Raw genomic sequence first — 22,851 nt, forward strand, 5'->3', positions numbered from 1 at the left:
ACTGGTGACCATCCTAGGCCCTCAGGGGTGGTCTGGACCACCAGCAGATGGCCCTTCTCCCTCCTTGGACCCTCACTGAGGCTGATTATCAGGCAGCAGTTGGGAGACAGGAAAGACACCACCTCCTGTCCCCTCCGGGCCCTGCTGCCTGCAGAATACTTGCTCTCGACCCCCCGGTGGGTCCCCTGGGCTCTCTGAGTCCAAGAGGGAGGCCCCTGCTCTGCAGGGGCCAGCTCCTCAAGTCAGCACCTGCTGGATCCAGCCAATCACACCAGTGATGCGGGTGTAGACGCCAAAATAGTTGGGCCGGCCGCAGCCCAAACCCCAGCTGACTAGCCCTGCCAGGAACCAACGGCCACTGGGCTCCTTGCACACCAGCGGGCCACCCGAGTCACCCTGTAAGGCAGGGAGAGACAGGACTACGTCAGCCTAAAGGAATCCACTTCAGGTAAAGGGCTGGACTACTGGGGATATTCTGAGAGTGACAGCAGGAAAATCACATCCCCTTTGGAAGCCTCTGATACATGGAGGGAGCCCGAACCAACCCAGCCTGTCCTCCAGCGTGGCCTGGCTGTCATGGAGGCTTGAATGTGTGTCCCAGTGCCCTGCCCAGCTCTGCCTCCCTTCTGTGGGCTCCATCTAGCCCTCTCTGCTGGGTCACTTGGGCAAAGTGCCTCTCAGAGGGTGAGGAGCAGAGCTGGGGTTGGGTCTCAGACCTGGCCCCCAGGGGGTCTTCTGATCTGGGGTCTGCAACCTGGAGCCAGTCTCTCAACCTCCCAACCCTCAGCTTCCTCATCCACAAAGTGGGGACAGCCAAGCCCAGCTTGCCGTGAGGCTGCTGCAGGCTGCTGTGAGCCGAGGGCCGGGCCCTGGCTGATGAGAGCAGTGCTGTCTCCCCCGCCCTCTGGCCCACTCCACGGGAGTCACCTGGCAGGCATCCTTCTTGCCCTTGCGGTAGCCAGCGCACAGCATGCGGGGCGTCACCTGGTAGCGGTAGGCTTCGCTGCACAGGTCCTGCGGGATCAGCTGCACGTCCACCTTCTGCAGGCCGTTGCTGGTGGGGCCTGCCGGGTGGGGTTGAGGGCAAAGGTGAGAGGATCTGAGATGCCCGGGGCCTGCACTCTTCTCTTGGCTATTCCTCTTGCATTGCAAGAGCTCCTTCCTCGCCCCTGCTCTGCCCACCCTCCCATCTCTGCCCTCCCCCTCACTGACACTGTTCTGGCTCCTTCTCCAAGTGGCTCATAGGGCCAGAACCCACCCTCCCACCCACCAGGGCTCCTCAGGCTCCCCTCCACTCCCTCCTCCATGAGGCCTCTTGGCTGCCTCCCCTCTTCTCTGTGACAGCCCTAGAGGACTTTTGCAGAGCACACACCTCACGCCTCCGCTCCCACCTAAAACTCAGTCAGCCTGCTCACTGTCCAGCCAGCGCTTCTCCACGAGGATGTGTGTTAGGGCCCCGCCACCCCCCATGGAGTTTCAATATACACCCTGTGCCTAGCTCCACTGGAGGATCCAGTCTGTTCAGCTGGGGTGAGACCCAGACACTGGTTTTCTTTCCCGAAGCCCTGAGACCTTCGTTCAGGTCAGGAGTAGGAATCCTGGCTCAAGATCCTGACTGAGATCACTTGCTTGTCCTTCCCACCCATCCTCACCCAGACCCACCTATTCCTGGCTCCCCTCTGGTGCTGGGTGTACTCAAGTGGGTTGTCACCTGTGCTCTTACCAAAAACACCTTTCCGCTTTGCTGGGACACTGCTGACCCACCCTGCAAGCCTCAGCTCAGCCCACCCCTCCTCTGCGCTGCCATTGCCCCCACACCCCTGTCCGTGTCAGCTCTTAACACTGTCTCCTCTTCATTTTTATACCTCTTTGTCCAACTCAATGCCCGCCATATAGCAGGTACTCACAAATGTGTCACTGAATGAATGAATGAGCAAGTGAACTGATCCTTTCTTGACCACTGTTCTCTATCATCCTCTTGGACAAGTCACTTTACACGTGAGCTTCAGCTTCTCCATCTTTACATTATCCCTCAACCTCACCCACCTCCAGACTGTAAAGCACAGTATACACTCCTGAAAGTCACCACCACGAAGGGTGCAGGGCATGGCCGTAGTCATGCACAGAACTGAGAGCTGGCCTCTAGGGACAGCAACCTCCGGTCAGTGTAGGAGGGAAGGACAGAAACTCGTGTTTCTGAGAGGCAGTAGCAGGAACAGCAGAGTCTCTGGGGTCAGACAGTCCTGGGTTCTATTCTCTATTCCAACCCTCCCTGTGTGACTTTGAGTCAATGCTAAATGTCTCTGTTTTCCCATCCTTGAGATGGGGTCCATGATAACCAAAACTAGAGTTGTTGGATGGATTAAATGAAACCATGTTCCCCTAAAATCTAACCTCCATGTCATAAGTGTTAATAATTAAAAGTCTCCCCCCAACACAGACATATACCCTGCCACCCTCCACTGTCCAAGGAGCAGAGGGTTGGAGCTTGCCCATGGGCCATGGGGTCCCTGGCCTGCCCTGTCACCCCACACATATCCCCAGGGATCGCCTCCCATGACTTTGGTTCTCCGTAAGTGCCCTTCTGCAAGGAAGGGAAGGGCCAGGGGGACAGGGACCCATGGCCGCAGTAAAAGTTTTATTTTTTTTTTTCCTATGAAATCCAACCTCATTTAATCCAGGACTAGCAGGTCTCAGAAGTGGAGCCCTAGGGTCCCTTACCAACTCCCCTGCAGGCTCAGAAGTTAGGTGAGCCAGACCCACCCTGTCTCCCCTGCCCACAGTCTAGCTCACCGCCTTCTCGCAGGGCACCCCAGCCCGTGATCCAGCAGTGCAGGCCCGGCTCGAAGAAGTGGGAGTGGGCAGGCAGGCAGACGGGATGCACAGAGGCCGAGCGCACCACGGGGTGGTCGAGCTGCAGCAGGGCCACGTCGTAGTCGTGGCTGTCCTCCTCGTGGTACGGGTGCAGGAGCAGACGGCTCACCTTGAAGGACACTTCGCCCGGCCAGCGTGAGCTCTGCCACACTTTGCCCAGGAACACGGTCCACAGCGCCGGGGATGCCATGCTGAGGGTGGGAGGGGGACTCGCTCAGTGGCCGCCTCCCCCATCCCATCCCGGATCCCTCTGATAGCCAGCATCCCCACCTGGGACCCGGTCCCCCACACCCATCCCCACCCTGCTCTGGGAGACCGTGCAGCTGGCAGGGTGGTGCTCATTGCTGGCCCTGGAGTCTGACTTCAGCCCCAGCTTCATCCCTTCCTAGAGGTGTGTGTACCTCTCTAGGCCTCAGTTTCCCCATCTGTGAAGTGGGAATAGCATCTTCTGCTCATATGTTCCTGGGGGAATTCAATAAGACTGTGAATGTAAAAAAAAATCAGCGCAGTGCCAGGCACTGGCAGATGTTTTCTGCACGCTTTATAGATGGAGCAATTGGGAAACCCCTGGAAATTGCGGGTCCTCAGGAGAAGCAGATGGGAGTTGAGTGTGAAAGAGTCGGCAGAGACTGGGCTGTGCAGACACCTGCAGGCCAGGTCAGCATCCAGGTCTCTCTCTACCTTGTGGACAGTGGGGAGCCAGGGATGGAGTGAAAGAACCTGGGTAGTCAGACCGCACCCAGAAGGGCACCTGGGCGCCCAGGCATAGGATGCAGAAGGGAGCTTGACTGGGCTGCTGCAGTGACCCAGGGGTGATGCTGGCAGCATCAATGTGCAGTGGCTGAAGATGCATTCAGACCACTGAGAGGGCTTGCTGCCTGGCTGAGTCGGGGGGGAGACGGAAGGGTGCCCGGGTGGCTCCAGGCCTTCGGCTTGGACTGAGGACACAGGAGGAGGTGTGGGGAGAGAGTCCAGGGCTGGCCGTGCTGGGGGAGTGGGGGTGGGTCTGGAGCACCGGGTATCAGGCTGCAGGTGGAGAGGGGAGCTGTCAGCCCACCACGGAGATGGGGGGATGTCTGTGGGTGGGCTGAGATGGCCCTTCTTATGGGCTTCTCTGCACCTCTCCCTCCCCAGAGTCGGGGACAGGCACATCTGGAGGAGGGTGTCACGACCTCTGACCAGGGCAGGAATTCTGTTCTCAGCTCTACCCCAGTGTCTAGCAGAGCCCCTGGCACAGAGAAGCACGGCAAATATTGCTGAATGGAGGAAGGAGTAAATGAATGGCTCACCGGCCCAGCTGAAAGCAAGACACCGGAAGCGGAGCACAGCAACGATGAGCAACCTTTCCCAGGGCACAGAGTGTGTTCGTGGTAGAGTCAGGGCTGGACCCGAGTGTGGGGACAGCAAGTCTGAGGGGCTTCCCACCACCCTCCCCTCTGTCTTCTGAGATCTCAGACACGCCGCCCCCGCCCCCTCGCCACCACCTTCCCTACCCACCTCTCGTGGCCTCTGTCCCCAGGCTCACCTCTCCTCCTGGAAGCAGTGGGCAGCAGTGATCACCCAGCGGTCCGCGATGAGAGTCCCCCCACAGATGTGTCGGCCTCGAACCTGGAGGCTGGCCTGCCACGGCCACTCACCCTCCGAGGACACGTCCCCGCCCACGATGCGGCCCGAGGGGCCCTGAAGGCCACAGTCTGGGGGCAGGGGCAGGGGGGGACGGAGGGGCAGGGGCAGGAGGGATCCAGTGAGAAACAGAGAGAGAGTCAGGAGGGGAGGCATGGAAGAGGAGAGAGGAAAGACACGGGCCCAGTGGAAGAGAATGAGGGAGCGAGAGAGAGAGAGAGAGAGACAGGGGTGGGCATGAGGGGGCAGAGGCAGGGTAAAAAGAGACAGATGGACAGACGGTGAGCTCTCCCTCCAGGCCCCCAGGGTGGGCACCTCCCTCCCTCCCATGCTCGTGGGCCCAGCAGGTGGAGGGTGTCCTGCCCACCCCAGCATGTCGGAGCGCCCAGGCTCACCGCAGAACAGCTCGTCCGAGCCGTCCCTGCAGTCGGGGTGCCCGTCACACTCTGGGTTGGGCTTCTTCACACAGCTGCGGTCCTCACACTGAAAAGTGAAGGTCCCACAAGGCACCCCTAGGATTGGGGGGACAGGGTGCAGAGAGTGGGTCCCTGAGCCCGAAGGAGCCTCCAAACCAAAGCCCAGGGAAGATGGAGCCTGAAAGAGGCCAGGAGATGACTGGAGAGGCGTCCCTTGATCACACTAAAGGGTCCCCTGAGGCTCCTTTAGGGTTCCCTGGAGGCAGGCCGTATCCCTCGTTCCGTCGCTCCCTCAGACTGTTTTTTGAGAGAAGGTGATGTCTCCCCTCTCAAACCTGGGCTCCTGGTACCTGAAGCCAGAACTGTGCCTCCACCTTGAGATGAGCGAGGCTCCCAAGAGCAAGGCTATGCCCCTCCCATCACACTACCTTGGCCTGGCAGACCCCCAGGCCCCAACCCACCTAGACACCCACCTGCTCCTCACTACCTTCACTGTGAAGAGCTTTCTGCCCCACCAGCCAGTCTTCATCTGGTCTCCTTTCCTCCTCTATTTATTTCTCTTCAAGGCCTAGTTCGAAGCCCACCTTCTCTGGTTTTCTCAGCCTCATCTCCTCACCCTCCAGTCTTCCTATACTACTGGACATGATGTTCAGAGACTTTGGCCCAGAGAGAGTAACCCATCTTTTTTTAAATTTTAAATCAGATAATCCCCAGAGGACAGGGACCACTTCTCCGGTGCCTTTTATTTCAATTTCCTTACTCTGCCTTGCATATCACTCGGTAGTCTGCAAGTGAAGGTTGGCTGGTCTGAGGGATGGGTGGGTGGGTGGACAGATGGATGGATAAAACAATAGAGACTCGGACAAGATATTGGGCAGACCAACAAATGTGTGGTTTGATAGTCTGACAAGAAGACTGACACGCAGCTATTTAGATGATTAAATGAGTGGATGTGAGTACCAATGGACAAACAAGTAGATCCCTGTATGGATGCATGTACATGTGCATTCATGGATGCATGGATGGAGGATGGAACAACGGACATACAGACAGGAAATTGGGTAAACAAATAAAACCAATAAATGAGTAGATTGATAGCTTGGTGGACAGGGAGATAGGTGGTTGGACAGGCTGATGGATGAATCAGTGAGTGGATGTGTGAATCAGTGGACAGACAAATGGTTGGAGAGACCAGAAGATGGATGGACAGATGAATGGATGGACAGATGGATGGGTAGACAGATGGACATGTAGGCAAACTTATAGATGGGCTGGTAAGTATTTGGACAAGAGGGCAGAAACCTTTGTGGAAGAAGCATGGAGAAGGTCCAGGTTGTCTGGCCGAGTCCGTTCTTTGGTTTCCCCCTAGATACCTAGTCATACTCTGCCCTACCTTCCTGGCATTGCTCTTCGTCACTCCCATTGAGACAGTCGGGCTGCCGGTCACAGACCCTGGACAGGGGGATGCACGTGCTGTCCTCTTGGCACTGGAATGTGGCTCTGCAAACTGTGAGGACACAGAGGCGGGACAAGTGGGAGGAAGCCAGAGGCACCAGGCTGGGACTCTGCGTCGCCTGGAGACCATGCATGGTATCGCAAGTTATGATCACAAATCTCTTTCTCAGCTACTTTACCCCTGAGTCTCACAGCAACTCAGTGAGATATTCCATTTCACTGGTGGAAAAATGGAAACAAAGTGACTTGTCTGAGGTCACCTGGCTGAGTGAGAACTTGAAGCCAGATGTTCCGGTTCCAAATACGAGGTGCCTTCCCCAGCATGAAGGCAGGATCAGTCCAGAGGCAGGCACATCCCCCTTCCCTCCTACTTCCCTCCCCACATGTATAAGACTTTGATGGGATGCAGGTTGCTGTGATGGTGACTCTGGGGGCCAGAAGCCAGGATTCAGAAGCAGAGTTATTAGTCCAGGAGAATCCTGGCTTGCGGACCGTCAGAAGCCCCTTCTGATTCCCTTCTGCCAGGGTTGGCTGGCGGTGAGCACAGCCCCAGGAAGAGTCAGCAGCTCCAGTCTGAACCCCTGCAGTGGAGGGTCCTGCTCAAAAGAGGCAGATACAGGGTCCTCTCTTCGGCCACCCTGGGCCTGCCCAAACCTGCATAACAGCCTTCTTCCTCCTGGTCCTGTCCTCCCTCATCTACTCTGTTCCTTCTCGGACAGCTGCCTGGGCAGAAGGCTGAGGGTGATAGCCTGGTGGCGAGAAGCCATGAGCTGGGAAGCAGCATAATCGGGTCCCTGTTTGTCTCTGCGACTGCCCTATGGGGCGGCCCTGGAGAGGACACTTGCCCATCCTGTGCATCCACCCTGCCATCTCAACACAGCGAGGGAGTTTCCTGGAGGCTGATAATGGGAGCTGCCCATTGGGAGATCTCGAAACGATAGGCTCAGCCCAGCAGCATGGAGGTGGGGAGAGAGGAGGGACGGGGTGGGCGGGCTGCTCACCGCAGTTTCTCTCATCCAGGCCGTTGGGGCAGTCCTTGACCCCGTCGCAGGCGGGCACACACAGTCCATTCACGGAGCAGAGAAACTCTCCAGGGCAGGCTGGATGGAGAGAGCACCATCGGGACACACATCATTAGGAAAACACGTGCAGACACACCACTCCTGTGTGCTCACATGTGTACCCATGTGCCTGTGCACACGGTCCATGCGGACATACATGTCTGGCTCAGGCACACAGCACACGCTTGGGTATGTATGAGTGTGTATACCTCATAAACACCTGTGAGTGCTTTGCACATGTGGGCACACGCAAAGCTGCCTGTGTTCATGCACATGTGTGCGCACATGAGTGAACACACACACACACAAAACACTCCTTTAGACCAGCCTCTCGGTGCTTCCAGGGAGGGCTAAGAAGCAGGGAGGAGCTGCAGGGGCCGTGGGGTGCCCCCCACCCCCCGACCTGCCCATACTCACGGTCTGTCTGGTTGTACAAGCTGTAGAACACCTGCACGCCGGGCCCGGTGAGGGAGATCTGGGATGTGAAGTTGATGGTGATGCCGGCGCTGGCCACCACGGGGATCCTCTCAGCATAGGGCTGCAGGGTGCGCAGGCCACACAGCCTGCGGGGGGGCCAGAGACGGACTGAGGGCTACACGGCCTGGTCCAAGGGACGGGACAGCCTGGGTCCCGGTGCACAGACCAAGCGAGGACAGGGCAGCTGGGGAAGAACGGGAAGCTGCACCCCGGCCCCACCCCCTGGCTGACCGCTCACCCCAGGGTCATCTGGAAAGCAGCCTGGCAGTGTCACTGCCCTGCTCAGAAGCCTTCGATGCCTCCCCGTTGCTGGCAGGATAAAGCGTATCGTCTGGATTCCCAAGTCCCAGTCAGAATCCTAGAATGGGTCTAGGGGACTAGAATGGGTCTAGGCTAGTCCCAACCTAGGAGCCTTGAGATTCTAGCAGGTCAGAGTCCTTCTCTGGACCTCACTTCCCTCGCTTGTACAACAAGGGGAATTCGCCTCTCTCTTGACCTGACAAAAGGCTCCAATGTGTCAGTGGAAGGAAAATTCCTTGACTGATCTACTGTCCATAGGCAAGAAGGGATGTTCCTACTGTACTTAGAGTGGGGCAAGAAGATAGCCGTGTTCTCCATTTAAGCCCACACCTACCACTAGGTCTCCACAGCCCTGGGGGCTTCCCTGTGGCTCTCTGGACATGAGTGGGCACCAGTGCTGCTCCAGGGCCAACAGGTGATGGGCAGCGCCTTCTCGAGCATGGCCACACCCAGGTGGGACCATCCCTCAACCATGGGAGCACATTCATATCCCTGTTGGTGCCCCCCCGCCCCCACGGATGATGCTTTTGTTCCCACAGAGCAGGTGGGAGACCTCCATGGAAAGGTGGAGTCCCACCTCTTGGGGAGCAGGTAGGAATCCTCCCAACTCCAGGGCAGGGGGCACAGGGGGCTCTTTCCACACAGCACTGTTCCCAGCTCACCTCACAGAGCAAGTGGACATGCCTTCACAGAAGGTGCAGTCACGCCCCCAGAGTGGCAGGACCCGCTGCAGAGAGCAACCCGGGGTACCCTGCCTTCCCAGGCGGGACACCATCGCGGAACAGATGGGTCAGCCCCACCAGATCATAGGAATGCCCACCCCCATTGGGAATGCCTTTACAGATGAAAGAAACACCCAGAATATGGGTGGAAAAGTCTGTGGGGAGAGGTGAAAATGCCCCTATCAGAGAAGGTAGGAGGAAGTCAGGAGAGCAAATGAGAGTGCCCCAAAGCATGATGGGAACATCTCACAGCAGATGCAACAGCCCACACTGCAGGTCCCCTAATTGCCAGGGGTCAGAGGCTTCCTCGTAGTTCCTAGAACATGGCAAGCACTTACTGGTTCAGTAATAGTTGGAGGCCTCATTGCATAGGGATTTTGAGGTCACAGCAGCTCCATCCTGTAAACAGGAATTGTTCTCATCCTGTTTTCCAGATGAGGCTCAGCGAGGGAAGTGCCAGGGTAGGCAAGAATGCAGCCTTCTCAGGACCCAGAAGGCCCCACCTGGCCTGCTCTATGGAGAGGTGGGCACCTTGACCCTCACACCACATGAGCTCCAGAGGCTGAGCCCTCATGTCCCCTGTGGCCCCCATCAGACCTGGCCATACTGCTTGACTGTGGGAACCCTATTCTTGCCCCTATGCCAATGTACAGTTCTCAAAATGTGGTTTGGGGACCCTTGGAGGTTCAGAGAGAAAACTATTTTTATAATAATTCTCAGGTACGATTTGCCTTTTTCACTCTCATTCTCCCACAAGGATAAAGTAGAATTTTCCAGAGACTATGTAAACATGTGCGTGTGTGTTCAGTCACTCAGTTGTGTCCAACTCTGTGACCCCACGGACTGAAGCCCGCCAGGCTCCTCCACTCATGGGATTCTCCAGGCAAGAATACTGGAGTGGGTAGCCATTCCCTTCTCCAAGGGATCTTCCTGACCCGGAGATCACACCTGCCTTCATTGCAGGCGGATTCCTTACTCTCTGAGACCCTAGGGAACCCCCCATGTAAGAATAGAGTAGAATTTTCCAGAGACTACGTGATATGTGATACAGTAACCCACACCGGTGTGGGGATTCAATCCTGGTCTATTAATCCAATTACTAAAGAAAGTTACAAAAATGTAAAATGAGGATATTTTTCTTCACCAAATGTTTTTAGTTTTGGAAAATATAATTCGTTTTATGTTAAAATGTAATGGGTTTCTTATTTTAAATGACAAATATGTTTAAATGTTTTAAGTTGTAATCTCTACTACTGTACATATATATTACAAATATAGTTTTTATATGAGGCATATAACTCTCTGGGTTGCTCAATAATTTTTAAAACAGTGTAGAAGGTTCTGAGATGGAAATTTTTGAGAACCAGGGCAGTACAGCCCAGAGAGGGATGAGGCGCCACCAGGGGGCGTCCTAAGCAAACCCGGTCCTTATCCTTTCAAAGCTAAGGTAACAAGGCGCGGATGGTCTATTTGTTCTTAAAGTATTTTTGTAAAAGTTATCAAGGATTGCTATCCCCAGAAACTTGTCCTGGGGAGTGGACGGGGAATCTGGGGGTTGGGAAATACTGAGCAGGGGGAAATGAGAAATCAGGGGCATCCTGAACATACTTAAGGCTCAGGGGCCTGGGGCTGTGTCCCCACACGCTCACCGTGGACAGGGATGGAACTAAAGCTGGGTTGGAGGGGAGGGGAACGTTATGGTTACAAGAATTGGAGGGCTGCGTGGTCGCCGTGGCCAGAGGCTCTAAGAACATTTTGGGGCAAGGCTCTTCGTTAGCAGACGCGAACAAAAGAATTCAAGGCAGAGGCTGAAATTTAGCGACGCAGGCTAAATTACTCAGTCGAAAGAGGATCTATTTAGCCTATGCAGTGTTAAAAACATTTTAAAAACTGCATGTGCCAGCTAATTTCACATAACGATCTAGATTCTTGCTTCTGAAAAATACACCCCAGAAACACTGTCTGGAAGTAATCAGAGGCTGCCTGAATTAGTCAGGGCACGTATAGTCCAGCTAAGGAGGCTCCTCCCTCCCTTGCTCCCTCTCCCCCACACAGCCCGGCTTATGGAACTACACACTGCCTTGGCCTCTTCGCACATCTTTGTTTCTGGTTCTTACTGCAGTGCCTTCTGGGAGAAGGTTTAAATCCCCTGACTCTCCAATCCCTCCTCATCCATCAAATGCTGCCCCCAGCCCCATACACCCTCTCCAAGGAGTGCCAAAAGTCTGAAGACTGTGGAGCCCACCTCTCATCTCAGCTACAAAGTGCTCGGGGTCTGAAGGCACCATTTTTTGCACTCATGCCTGCCTTACTTTCTCCCTTTTCTGAATGTGGGGAATTTTGCTTCTTGCCTCACATAGACAGCAAGCAGGGATCTGGTCAACCTTGCATATCAGCATCTCTAGCTGAATTCAGGGAGTTCAAGACTGGATGGTGGATGGATAGAAGGGTGAGTAGATGGAAAGAAGGAAGGGGTGGGTTGGTGTATTGATGGATGGATGAATGGATGGAAAGAAGGAAGGATTGATGGATAGATGAAGGACTGAAGGTGGGTGAATGGATAGATGGATGGATATACACACACAGATATTCCCTTCTCTCAAGACAGGCTAAATGGGAAAGAGTCAGAGAAGGCGAGCACTGGAAAGGGGAGGTCAGCAGGGTCTCACGTGGCCAGAGCACTGGACCTGAAGCTGCAGAGCTGAGGCTGAGCTGGGCTTTGCCACGTGACCCAGCTGTGTGACCTTGGGCATCTCGCTCAACCTCAGCAAGCTTCTGTTTTCATGTCTGTAGTAAGACAGGGTGGTAGCTCCCCGTAGGATGTTTTATGGCATGAATGAGAAGGGATTTCTTTGAAAACTAGCTGCTGACGTCGTCCGACAGTGAGCTCACGGAGAACAGTAGCTCCTCCTTCCATATGGCCAGCCCTCAGCAGTGCCCAGGGAGTCTCTGGGGCCACATAGAAGCTCTGGAGACCAGAAGGGCTACCCCATAGCCAGACCCAGCCTGAGGGGCTCCAGCAGGCTTAAGGAGCCAGTGACTCTGCCTGTCGCCATCGGCAAAGTGGAAATGGTTGGGCAGATCACAAGAAAAGTGACATCACAGGAGAGGAAGCTGGCAGGAGGCAGGTTCCCGGAAAGGGGGAAGCCTGTACCGTATTGACGCCCCGTCAGAGTGGGTTCTGTGAAACTCAGCTGCTGCTGGCCGGATGTCACGAGGTCAGCTCCCTCCCCCGCCTCCTGGCCACTCAAAGGGCATGAGGCCTTGTTGGCCAGGGAGAAGCTGCGGAGGAAAGAGGGAGGTGGGGGGAAGGCAGAAAGGGCTCAGAGGAGGAAGGTGACATGCCCAAGGATGCCTCGCCAATCGAGGGAGCCCGGCCAACCTCTCCTTATTACTATGCTGGCACTGAGGGGTGAGACCCCCTCTCCCCCAACCTACCCTCTGTCGCCTTGTCAATAGCCATTCTGTGCATCCCCCTCCTTATAAATCCTGTGCCTGGAAATCTACACCCTTCCCCAGACCTCTCGTGTCTCTACCACCCACACAAGCAGATTTTCCAACAAATGCTTATTCAAAGAATTTCCCAGCAACTACATGGGCTGATGGTTATCAAAAAAGATCAGAACTAGAGGAAATGGTTTGCCCAGTTGTTGCAATCTGGAGGTACACCTCTGCATCCCCTTTCGTACTCAGACACGGGCAGGAGCCTCGGGGCAGGGGGCCACGAGTCTCTCCCAGGGACCCTGACCCTTACAAAGGTCTGCGAAGACAGAGATGGGACTTCCCAGGTGGCTCTCAGATGTGGTGAGAGACAGCAGTGGTCAGTCCCCTTAGCAGGGTGCCTTGGCCATGGGAGGGAAGACCTGACACGGCTGCCCCAAGGCTCTGAGGGAAGACCGCACAAGTGTGAGTGTGGATGCTCTCACAGACACACGCTCACAGGTCCGCACGCCCTCGTGCATGCTCTGGATCTTGCTGCTCAACTCTGGTTTCTCTAGTTACGAGCTGGGTGATTTTGTGGGAACGCTGTTGCCTCTCTGTGCCTCGGCCCCTCATAGGTCTATGAAGGCATCGTGGGGCCAGCTCCCTCACCAGGTTGCTGAGGATGAAAGAAACGGCACCCGAGCCCAGAGCATCCCTGGCACAGAGTCAGAAGCCAGTTCTGAACGCGTGGTTGGTGCCTTCCTGAACTGGGCTTTATCCCAGCCTGAAGTAGCCAGCAACCTCTACCCGCCATTTCAGTTACTCTTCCCTGGGTGGGAGGTCTGCTTCATGCCCATTTTTTAGATGGTTTACTTGAGGCTAAAAAAGGTGAGTCCTTGCCAGACAGAAGGAGAGGAACCAGGACTTGAACACTGCTTTCTTGTTTCAATAGCTATACTCTTTCTACCTCTCCAGCCCAACTTGGAATGACATTTTATTAGGAACTAATAAACACAACTTACTGGGAGATATCTTTCTGATGGGTAAATAATAAAAAGTTAGGGCCTTGGGCTGGTCTTGGGCTGGCATAACCCCCTTGTTTTATAGGTAAGGAATGGAATGTACCCAGAGTTACGTGCAAAAACAGGTGGACAGGCTTCCCTGAGCACATCTTTATCACCCCAGCCTCCCCTCTGTCGCTCCTCGTCAACGGCCAAGTTGGAAGAGGCTTCAGAAGAGGGGGGGGGGTGGGAGCACCAGGACCTGTGGGGCTTCACCCTCCTCACCCCACCCGCCACCCAGCTACACCCGGGTCCCTTGCCACTACTCCAAGACAAAGAGACAAGGACAAGAGGCCAGGACTTCCTGGTGGTCCAGTGGTTAAGAACCTGCCTTCCAATGGAGGGGATGTGGGTTTGATCCCTGATCAAGGAACTGAGATCCCACGTGCCACAACTAGAGAGAGTCACAATGAAGACCCAGCGCAGCCAAAAAATAATAAATAAATAAGTAACAATAAAAGGGCAAGTCCTTAGTCCTCCCTTGGCCTCAGTTTTCCCACCTGTACAATGGGTAAAATAGGCTTCAACAGCCACCCCAGCCTACTTTTCTGTAGTTCAACGGTGCTATGAGACACTCGGGAGGGTGAGACTCCTCCAATTTTGGTAGATTCTGTCACAATGCCTGAAATTTCACCATTGCAGCACCATTCCTTTTGATGAAGACGCTCCCCATCTGTGATCCACCCTTGAAACCCAAGGGCAACTCATGAAGTCCTACCACCTAATGCCCCCACCTCTGTCCAACCCTCTTGGCTGCGTCAGGGAGGCAGGAAGGAGGACCTCCAGGGGAGCACGGTGTGGACCACTGTATGTCCTGCTGTTCCCATGATGTGCATGGGAGAGGGACCCTGACTCTGGACCCATTTGGGTACCACTTAATCCCACTGAGCCTTGATTTCCTTCTCTGGGAAATGGAATGATGATACTGCTGACATCACAGGCTGTCAGGCCAGTGAACTGATGCCCTGTGCTGAACAACAAGCAGGTGGAATGGGGCACCTGATGCCGGGGTCCACCTCCCACCCATGGAATAGCCTTGGGGGTGGGAGGTACATGAAGGAGCATCAGACCCAGGGCCCTTCTGTCTTCCGAGCTCCTCTTTGAGATATCAGATTCACCTCTAGGGTTGAGAAGGCAACAGGAAAAGATGTTAACCTCATTCGGAGAATGATGAATCAAGGACCACTCTCAAGGACACACAGTGGGCTCCTGATGCTGGGTGGGGGGTGAGCCCAGTCATCCTCAATCTGGGTGGCCCCAAGCCAATGGGGAGGGGTCCTGAGGGAACTCCATGAAGGATCAAGGCAGTCATGCCCAGAAAGGCCACCCACATGCTGGGACCTATGGGACAAGATGCCTTCTGCTCTCCAAAAAGCACAGGGCCAGAGTCACACCACTTGACATCACCCCCAAATAGCACAGGCTCAAACTCACATCCTCGGCATGGGTTCTTTTCCGTTTTAATCACAAAAATCCTTGATAGTTTCCCAAACCCCTGGAAAGGATGGTGACAAGTCAATGAGTGTAGTCAATCCCTGACTCCCTTCGTCTGGCTGATGCTTTTCAACAGGATCAACCAATAAGCAAAACCCAAGCGTGGGTGAACATGAACACTAACCCCAGAATCCAAGAGTTCCAGAGTCCCAGAACTTTCCAATTTTAATGTATTAGAATCTTTGATATTGAAAATCCGTGAAACCAAAAAATCAGGAAACTTGCACATTAGAATCCCAGCCTCTCATAGACCCCTAGGATCTCAGGGTTGGAAGGAAGAGCAGAGGCCCAACCTGCGATGAGATGTAGAATCTTCTCTTGGACATTCTTGGACCCCAGGTGGGGAGGGAGCTCCCCAGTTCTGCGAGGCTACTTTGAGATCCCTTCTCTCTCCCCAAGCCTCTGCCCCACCCCTGCAACAATGGTGCCATGGCAGGGTGTTCTTCTGCTCTCCGTGCCCCCTGCTCCCCTCCCGCCTCACCCCCCCTCCTTGTTACGACCCGTGCCTGAGCCATCCTCTCCTGCTATGGGATGCTCCCGCACAGTATTTAGACACAGAGCCCCTCCCATCGTACACATCCCCTCCCTGAATGCCCCAGTTCTCTGTCTCTCTCCAGACCAGGGGAAGCTCGTCTGCAATGTCTCCATTTCCCACCTCCCCACCCACCACACTCCTTTGTGACTGCCAGGACCACTTGTGGCCCTCAGGGGGCCAGCCCCCCTCATCCTACTGATCAAACTGCATTCACGTTGACCAGAGGATGGCCTGGCTCTGCTGCATCCTGCCCACATCTCCAAAAGACTCAATGCTTCCTCAGGAACTCTGTCACCAGGGGGCCAAGGGTAGGACAGAGAGCAGGACCGGCAGGGTGGCCTCGGGGAGTGGTCAGGTTAGCAGAAGTCACGTGGACTCTGGCTAAGCAGTGTTGAGGCCCAGAAGCTTCTTTACTTTGACCAACAATGGGGGGTAGGATAAGGGATGGCAACTGGGATGGATTTAGGAAAGGTGCCCTAGCACCACTGAATCCTATGACTCTGCATCATCTCATTTAAGGATTCTGGGTGCCAGGCAGTGGGGTGACAGTACCTACAGAAATGAAACCATTTCACTCTAACTAGGATCGACATCCAAGGTGACTGATGACAACTGTGTGTCTGAGACCTCTGAGTGGCAGGAGGTGAGGCTGGGGCTGGAGGTGGACAGGGACTGGGTCAAGGGCAAGACAACAGGCCTGACCAACTCCACCTCTGCCCTCTTCCCGTGATGCCCCTCTGAGATTCCACACTTGAGCTCCCAAGGGAGGCTACCTGCAGAGAAAGGGAGGGGGTTCAAAGGGCGGGTACCTTCTGTTTTGGATGGTCCACTGGCCCTGGGTGCATGGCATGTCGTATTTCTGCCTCCGCAATGCATAGGCATCAAACCAGAGGGCCAAGCCGTAGTCCAGAGAGGGCACCTAGGACAGAGGAGCTGGTCACGAGGTGGCCCGTGGGCTGTGGCCGGGCCAATGGCCCCATCTCCCAGGATCACAAAGCAGGAAGGAGGCCTGCCAACATAGAGTGCTGGCTGGGACTGAGGTCTGTCAGTCACTCAACAATCAAGAGTCACCATGGCCAAGGGAGCCATCCCACCCACCCCAGAGGGACTAGTACCCAGGGAGCAGCCTGGGTCAGAGGCAGGACAGTGCTCCCCTCCCAGCTGGGGTCCCCAGAGGTCTATAGGCTGTGGGCGAGGGTAGGTGGGCTCACCGTCAGGTGCCAGGAGCAGTGGGTGCTGGGTGAGTAGTAGCTGGGGAAGTACGGTGTGCTGAGGACGCCCTGCGGCTCCAGCCGGCCCTCCAGGGTCAGGTTCACCTCGCAGGCTGGGTCCAGAGAGCAGAAGTTACAGAGGGGTCCTCAGCCCCGCCCCACTGCACCTGCCAGCAGGTGGGGGGCAGCGGAAACCCCACCACCCTGCCTGCCACTAAACAGTACAGCTTAAAGACTGAGTGTGAATGCGTGAGCTTGGGCCTCAGTTTCCCCCTCTGTGAAATGGGGACAGTAAAAGCACATACTTCATAGGGAAGTTGAGCAGATTACACAGACATGGCAGGTAGTAAGTGCTCAATAAATGTTCGCTGCTGACATCAGCTGTGCAGCCCTTGACCGTTTACTGGACATGCTCACTGCTGTGCCAGCCTCACGGTTACAGGGACCGGGGAGAAAGAACCATTCCCCTTTTCAAAGATGATGAGGTTCAGAGAAGAGGGGCAATTTGGTTGAAGTCACACAGTTAGCGGGCGAGGGATGGAGAGCAGCTGTGTCCCCACCTCCCATGGAGCCAAGGTCCCTAAAGCCCTCCTTTCCCTCCCCATTGAGCTGTATCAGAGACGCCCATGAGAATGGGCCAACTCTGGCACTTCTCCAACCTCGGGGACTCCAAAAGGGTCACCAGTGGATTGGGTGACCAACAGGAGACCAAGGGGGTGGAACCAGGGGAGGGAAGGGGAAGTGGGTGAGGAGATTGAGACTGACGGCAGAGGAAGGGAAAGGGGGCAGGCTGTGTGTCCTCGGCGTAACCCTCCCTCCACGGAGCCCGGGAAACTTCAAGTTTTGCTCTGTCTTCTTAGAGGTGGCTGATGGATGATAATTGACGGTGATGATGAGAGTCGGCAGGTGTGAAGGGTGGGGCCTGCTCTTCCTGAGAACGCGGGTGGTGGAGGGGGATTCGGAAGCAGGAGAGAGTGGGAAAGACTCAGAGGGGCAGCCCGGGCACCCTTTCCCATGAATCGCCTGCCGCTGAAAACCCCTCCCCTGCCATCTCTAGGGACAAATGCACTGATCTTTAGTGTGACAGGGTCGTCTGGGGGACCCCACTCTCCACACTCAGAAGGAGGAGGGCAGGGGAGGGGACCGGGAGAGGAGACAGTCAAGATGAGGGAGAGAAGAAAGAGGAGCTAGGACAGACACAGGTTGTCTGCAAGAGGGCAGGAGAGAGGATGAGCTGAGGAGGGAGAAAGGATGGGGGACAGGGGAGGGGGTGATGGAGCAGTTGGGGGAAATGGAGCCAGAACAGAGAGAGATAAAGGGCGTCAGAGGGGTGGGTGTGAGTTTGGAGAGCAGAGATGCTTCCAGAACCTCCCCTCCCCATTTCCAACCAGAGCAAAGAAGGGGAAGGCAAGCCCAAGGAGCACCCCTGACTTCTGCCACTGAGCCCCTCTCCTCCCCAAAGGACTCCTGAGCCCTCACCCTGGAAGGTCACAGGCTGCACGGAGAGCACAAAGGGGTCGTAGTAGCTGTGAAGGCCCTTCTTCCAGACCACTGCCATGATGGCTCCTGAGGCTAGGACCTCCACCACGGGCTCCTGGCGACTGCAGCCATAGACCCTGCGGGGACAGAGAAAGGCGACGAGGAGGGGCGGGGCCTGGGAAGGACATCCGGGAGGGCTAGGAACAGATGAGCAGGGACTGGGAGCCTGTACATCTGAGTCTACGGCCAGGCTGCTGTGTGTCCTCAGGCAGGTGTCTGACCCTCTCTGGCCAGGGGGCTGACCAGAGGCCCTATAAGGGTCAGGCCAGCTCCTCAGGGGAGAGACGACAAGGGGTTTCCCAGACTTCTGGAGCTTACAGTTCCACTGTGACTGCCGACTCCTGTCCCACAGCATCCCTCCAGCCCCCTCAGAATCCCCGTGACCCCTGAGTGCCCAGACTATGCCCTGCAAGGAGACCAGACTGGCACCTATGGGGGCCATGCCCTCTGGATGACCACACCTAACTCCTGGCTCTCCTGGCTGGAACAGAGACAAGACAAGTGTACAGTCTGGTGGTCCCCTGGGTACCCCAGGACTCTACCCAGTGCTTGGCTTGGGGGAGGCACAGGAGAAATAACCATATCTTAGAATTCTAGACTCAGAGGAATATCAACCATGATAAAGTCCTTCAGGGATTGTCAAGGTTAACTGCTTGGTTACCAGGTGGGGAAACTGAGGCTCATGAAGCTGCCAAGGCCCCACTCTGGGTCCACAGCACAGACGGACCCATGCTGGGCACTGCCTGTGACAGCGGCTGGCACCCCCGCTATCTGTGACCCCGTTCAACCCATTTCAGGGTAGGATGCTCCCGGCTTCCCCCTCCCTCACTCTTGGCCAACCTCTGCCAAACTTCCTCTTGACTCAGAATTCTCTGGAGCCGTGCTCATCAGTAGACCAATTCCTAGGAAGCTAGGAACCCTGCCTCCCCTGGAGGGGGTGCGCCGGCATCCAGCAGGGAGGTACTGCCTACCCGCCCTGTGCCAGCTCTGAGCTTGCCCGGTGTGAGTGGACGGCAATGGGGGGACTGCAGGCATCCAGGCAAATGCGGGAAACCTAAGCACAGCCTCAGAAGCACCATCCACACCAGCCCTGGGAACCCTGCAACTGGCGAGGGAAGAGTGAGCCATCCCAGAAATTTCCCCAGGAAAGTCTGGTGCCCCAGGGTCCTGGAAGGGTCCTTTCCCCTGGCCTCAGCTCGCCCAGGAGGTGCTCACCCCTCCCTGATCCTCCTGCTTTGGCCATCGCCAGCTTGTTCTCACTGCTGGGGGCCCCCCCACCCTCCTATACCACACCCTCCCCGCCTCCACTACTCCTCTCCTTCAGGAGGTGGGACATAAAATATAAGAGGTCGCCTTTAATTCTCACTTGTAATATTGGGGATTTCTTTTATTTACTTAAGCAGCTGAGCCCTTGTTGCAACTAAAACGAGGTGAAGGTTGATGGAGACCCCACCAGCTCCCCCTACTACCCTACGCCCCTCACTCTGTGTTCCCGTCACCACTAAAGTACCCCCCTCATGGTATGGGGTGGAAGTCTGAGGACCCCCTCAGTCCTGTCTGATCCCTCATTTTACACCTTCTCTGAGGGCCTGAGACAGCAGTCAGATCCCCTCTCCAGCAGCAGGCTGAAGGGGGCACTTGGAGAAGCCCCACGAAAAGCCCTGAAGTGTCCCCACCCTCATCAGGCCTGGAAATCAGCTGGTGTCTAGCTTCTCTGCTTCCCAGAGCCCTCCAGGAACCCAGCCTACGCACACCCCAGACTGCGGTCAGCACATGGCAGTGGGTGGGGCTGCAGATGAGAAGGCAGCCTCAGAGCCTGGAGGATCAGAGAGGCCCTGGGGGAGGGGGCTGGGGAGAACTCACTCAGCTCACCCTGCAGGACTACCCTGGACCTGAACATGCAGGTCGCACCCCCATCGGGCTTGGAAGCTGGTGTCCAAGCAGGACAGAGGAGGCAGCAGCCCGGTGCCCCCAGGGTCTCCCCTAACTTCCTGTAGTCCCCTGCCCCACCCCCACTCTGTGGGGAGGTGATCAGGCTCCTGGAGGCCAATGCCATTTCCAGCCCCTTCGTGGTTTCCCCATGGCCCACTACTTGCCTGTCTTCTGCATTCCACATCTTATCCTAAAGTTCTCTTCTGCTCAAGAACTTTCCATTTGTTCCCCACTTACCAAGTATTAAAGATCAGATTATCCCTTGCATTCCATGCCCTTTGTGGCCTAGCCCCAGCTAAACTGTATATAATGATAAGTAATAATGGCTAGCAGCTGCTGGAGGTTTAATGGATACATCAAATGTATGGTAATAATGGACAGCATTACTGTGTGTAAAGATCTTGGCCCAGAATCTGAAATCCTCTCAATAACCCTGCAAGGTAGGAATGGCTGTGCACCCATTTTACAGGTGAGCAAGCAAACTGAGGTTCAGAAAGGCAAAGTAACTTGCCTTAGGGCACACAGCTAGGAAGCAGTAGCATAGGGTTAGAAGTCGGGGACTGCCAGTCTTCAGAGTATTCTTACAAGATCATGTCACCTCCCAGAGCTGAGCTTAGAGATCCTCTAGTACAACTGCTTTGTTACAGATGGGGAAACAGGCTGGCGGAGGGGAAGGGGGTTGCCCAAAATACACAAGCACTTCCACTCTTCTCTCACCATCTCCCTCTGACCTCACTGTCTCCCAGATGCCAAATACAGGGCCCAGGGTCACCCAGCCCCTTGTCTCAGAGCACTGGGCGTGGCTTTGACCTCACACTATCACCCCCTTCCCAACCTCCCGCCCACCACCTTCCCAGGGACTCACGAGGTGATAAGCCTCCTCTCAAGAGGCCCCGCCACGTCATACATGGCCAGCCGGTCCCGGCAGTCAGCCAGCTTCCACTCGAGCCGCAGTTTGAGCATGAGATCCTGGGGGCCCTGAAGGTGCCACAGGCAGCTGGATGCCAGGGTGTCGGGCCCCTTCAGCCGGAGGACCTGGCCCTGGCCCACGTAGCTGTAGCGGTAGCAGCCTGGAGTGGGGAGACGGACAGGCCCCCTGACCCCTGTTAGCTGGGAGGAGGGACCCGGTGGGGGGGGGCAGCCCCACCAGGTCCTTATCCGGGCAGGGGTGGGGTGGGGAGAGCAGCTGGATGGGGGTCAGCCCAGAGGCCCTCTGTCCCAGGTTCCTGTTTCCCTAGTGCTTCCATCTCCAGCCTCCTCACCCACATATTTGTTCATTGGTTCATTCATTCATTCATTCCCTTCATGCTCACTGAGCTCACCAAACCAGGCGAATGCTAGAGAAAGTTTCAGTCAACTGCCAGGGAGTAACAAGAACAGCAGGGAAATACATAGACACTGGGGGGAATATCTCGGAAGTGAGGCCTCTCAGAGAAGTCCAGTGTGTGTGTGTGGGGGGGGGGGGGTGTGTCACAGAGTGAGCAAAGGTCTGCAGGCTAGGGTAGGTAGGGGACTTGGAGGCAGTAGGGCAAGCTGGAGGAGGGAGGCAGGGCCCCCCTTGTGCCCAAGGGAGAAGCCTTTTGGTCCTGCGGCCATGAGAGCCATGGAAGGTTAGGTAAGGCTGGGACACGATCAGGCTTGGGTCACAGACTCCTCCAGCTGCTGAGAGCAATGTCAAAGAAACCAGAAGACCAGCAGGATGGCCCAGCAATAAGGGGAGCGGGCTCAAGGCTGCATTTCGGATGGAGAGAAAGGAGTGTGTTCCAGTGGGACTGGGAGGCAGCAAGGTAGAGGAAGTCAGCTCAAGCTAGTGATCATCAAACAGCAGGAATGAAACAGATAGCACTTAGCAAGCATTTTGATACATGCCCAGAAGTGAACCAAGGGCCATACACTCACCATCTCATTCAATAGCTCCATGAAATAGTTTCTATTATTGTCCCCATTTTACAGACCTGGGCCAGGCAGATCTAGGTTCACCTAATCTCCACCTGATCTTTCTTGGGCCTCAGTTTTTTCCTCTATAGAATGGAGGCAGTGACGATCCTTGCTAGATTGTCACAAAGCTTAAGGAGGATGCATGTTTGAACACCCAGCATAGTGCCTTGCACATGCATGCATGCTCAGTCGCTTCAGTCGTGTCCGACTCTTTGCGACTCCATGGACTGTAGCCCACCAGGCTCCTCTGTCCAAGGAATTCTCTAGGCAAAAATACTGGAGTGGGTTACCATCTCCTTCTCCAGAGAATCTTCCTGACCCAGGGATCGAACCCAGATCTTCTGCATTGCAGGCAGATTCTTTACCATTGAGTCACCTGGGAAGCCTTGCACGTAGCAGGAGCTCAATACATGCAGTGACCGTTCTTCTTTAGGGAGGTGTGGGGGAAAGGGAGAAGGTGGAGCTGGGAAGAAACTCCTATGACTTCTCACCCTTCAGTCAGCCACACTTGAGGCTCAGATGTAACCTGTCCCACTGGTTGCCCTCACTCCACACCACCTTCTCCATCACACCTGTCTGCATCCACACCCCCACTGTGCTTCCTTCCTCTCTAGCGGTTCTCCATGAGCTTTGAATGCAGTGCTAGACTTTGCATAGAGGTATCAGCTATACCATTCATTCACTCATCATAGTTGTTGGGCACCTGCAATGTGCTTGACTTAGGCTCCAAGGACCCGCAGTGAACCTGGGCCATAAGTATGTCATTTAAACTTCACCTTGAGCTTTGAAG

At 55.6% G+C, this 22,851-nt stretch overlaps 1 protein-coding gene across 1 annotated transcript in view; it reads right to left on the reverse strand.

Annotated features, from left to right (window-relative positions):
• Window positions 1-237: 237 nt before the first annotated feature.
• TMPRSS6 (transmembrane serine protease 6) overlaps window positions 238-22,851 on the reverse strand; it is a 32,444-nt gene continuing 9,830 nt past the window's right edge. The window contains exons 6-17 of the mRNA XM_065921524.1: window positions 20,989-21,193; window positions 18,132-18,268; window positions 16,653-16,765; window positions 16,251-16,360; window positions 7,847-7,992; window positions 7,370-7,468; window positions 6,307-6,420; window positions 4,893-5,009; window positions 4,400-4,568; window positions 2,794-3,065; window positions 928-1,064; window positions 238-396 (exon numbers count right to left, since the gene is read on the reverse strand). Coding sequence (XP_065777596.1) covers window positions 238-396; window positions 928-1,064; window positions 2,794-3,065; window positions 4,400-4,568; window positions 4,893-5,009; window positions 6,307-6,420; window positions 7,370-7,468; window positions 7,847-7,992; window positions 16,251-16,360; window positions 16,653-16,765; window positions 18,132-18,268; window positions 20,989-21,193 — 1,778 coding nt within the window. The remainder of the gene's footprint in view (window positions 397-927; window positions 1,065-2,793; window positions 3,066-4,399; window positions 4,569-4,892; window positions 5,010-6,306; window positions 6,421-7,369; window positions 7,469-7,846; window positions 7,993-16,250; window positions 16,361-16,652; window positions 16,766-18,131; window positions 18,269-20,988; window positions 21,194-22,851) is intronic.

This window comes from Muntiacus reevesi, chromosome 1, assembly GCF_963930625.1.
Source record: "Muntiacus reevesi chromosome 1, mMunRee1.1, whole genome shotgun sequence".
Classification (NCBI taxonomy): domain Eukaryota; kingdom Metazoa; phylum Chordata; class Mammalia; order Artiodactyla; family Cervidae; genus Muntiacus; species Muntiacus reevesi.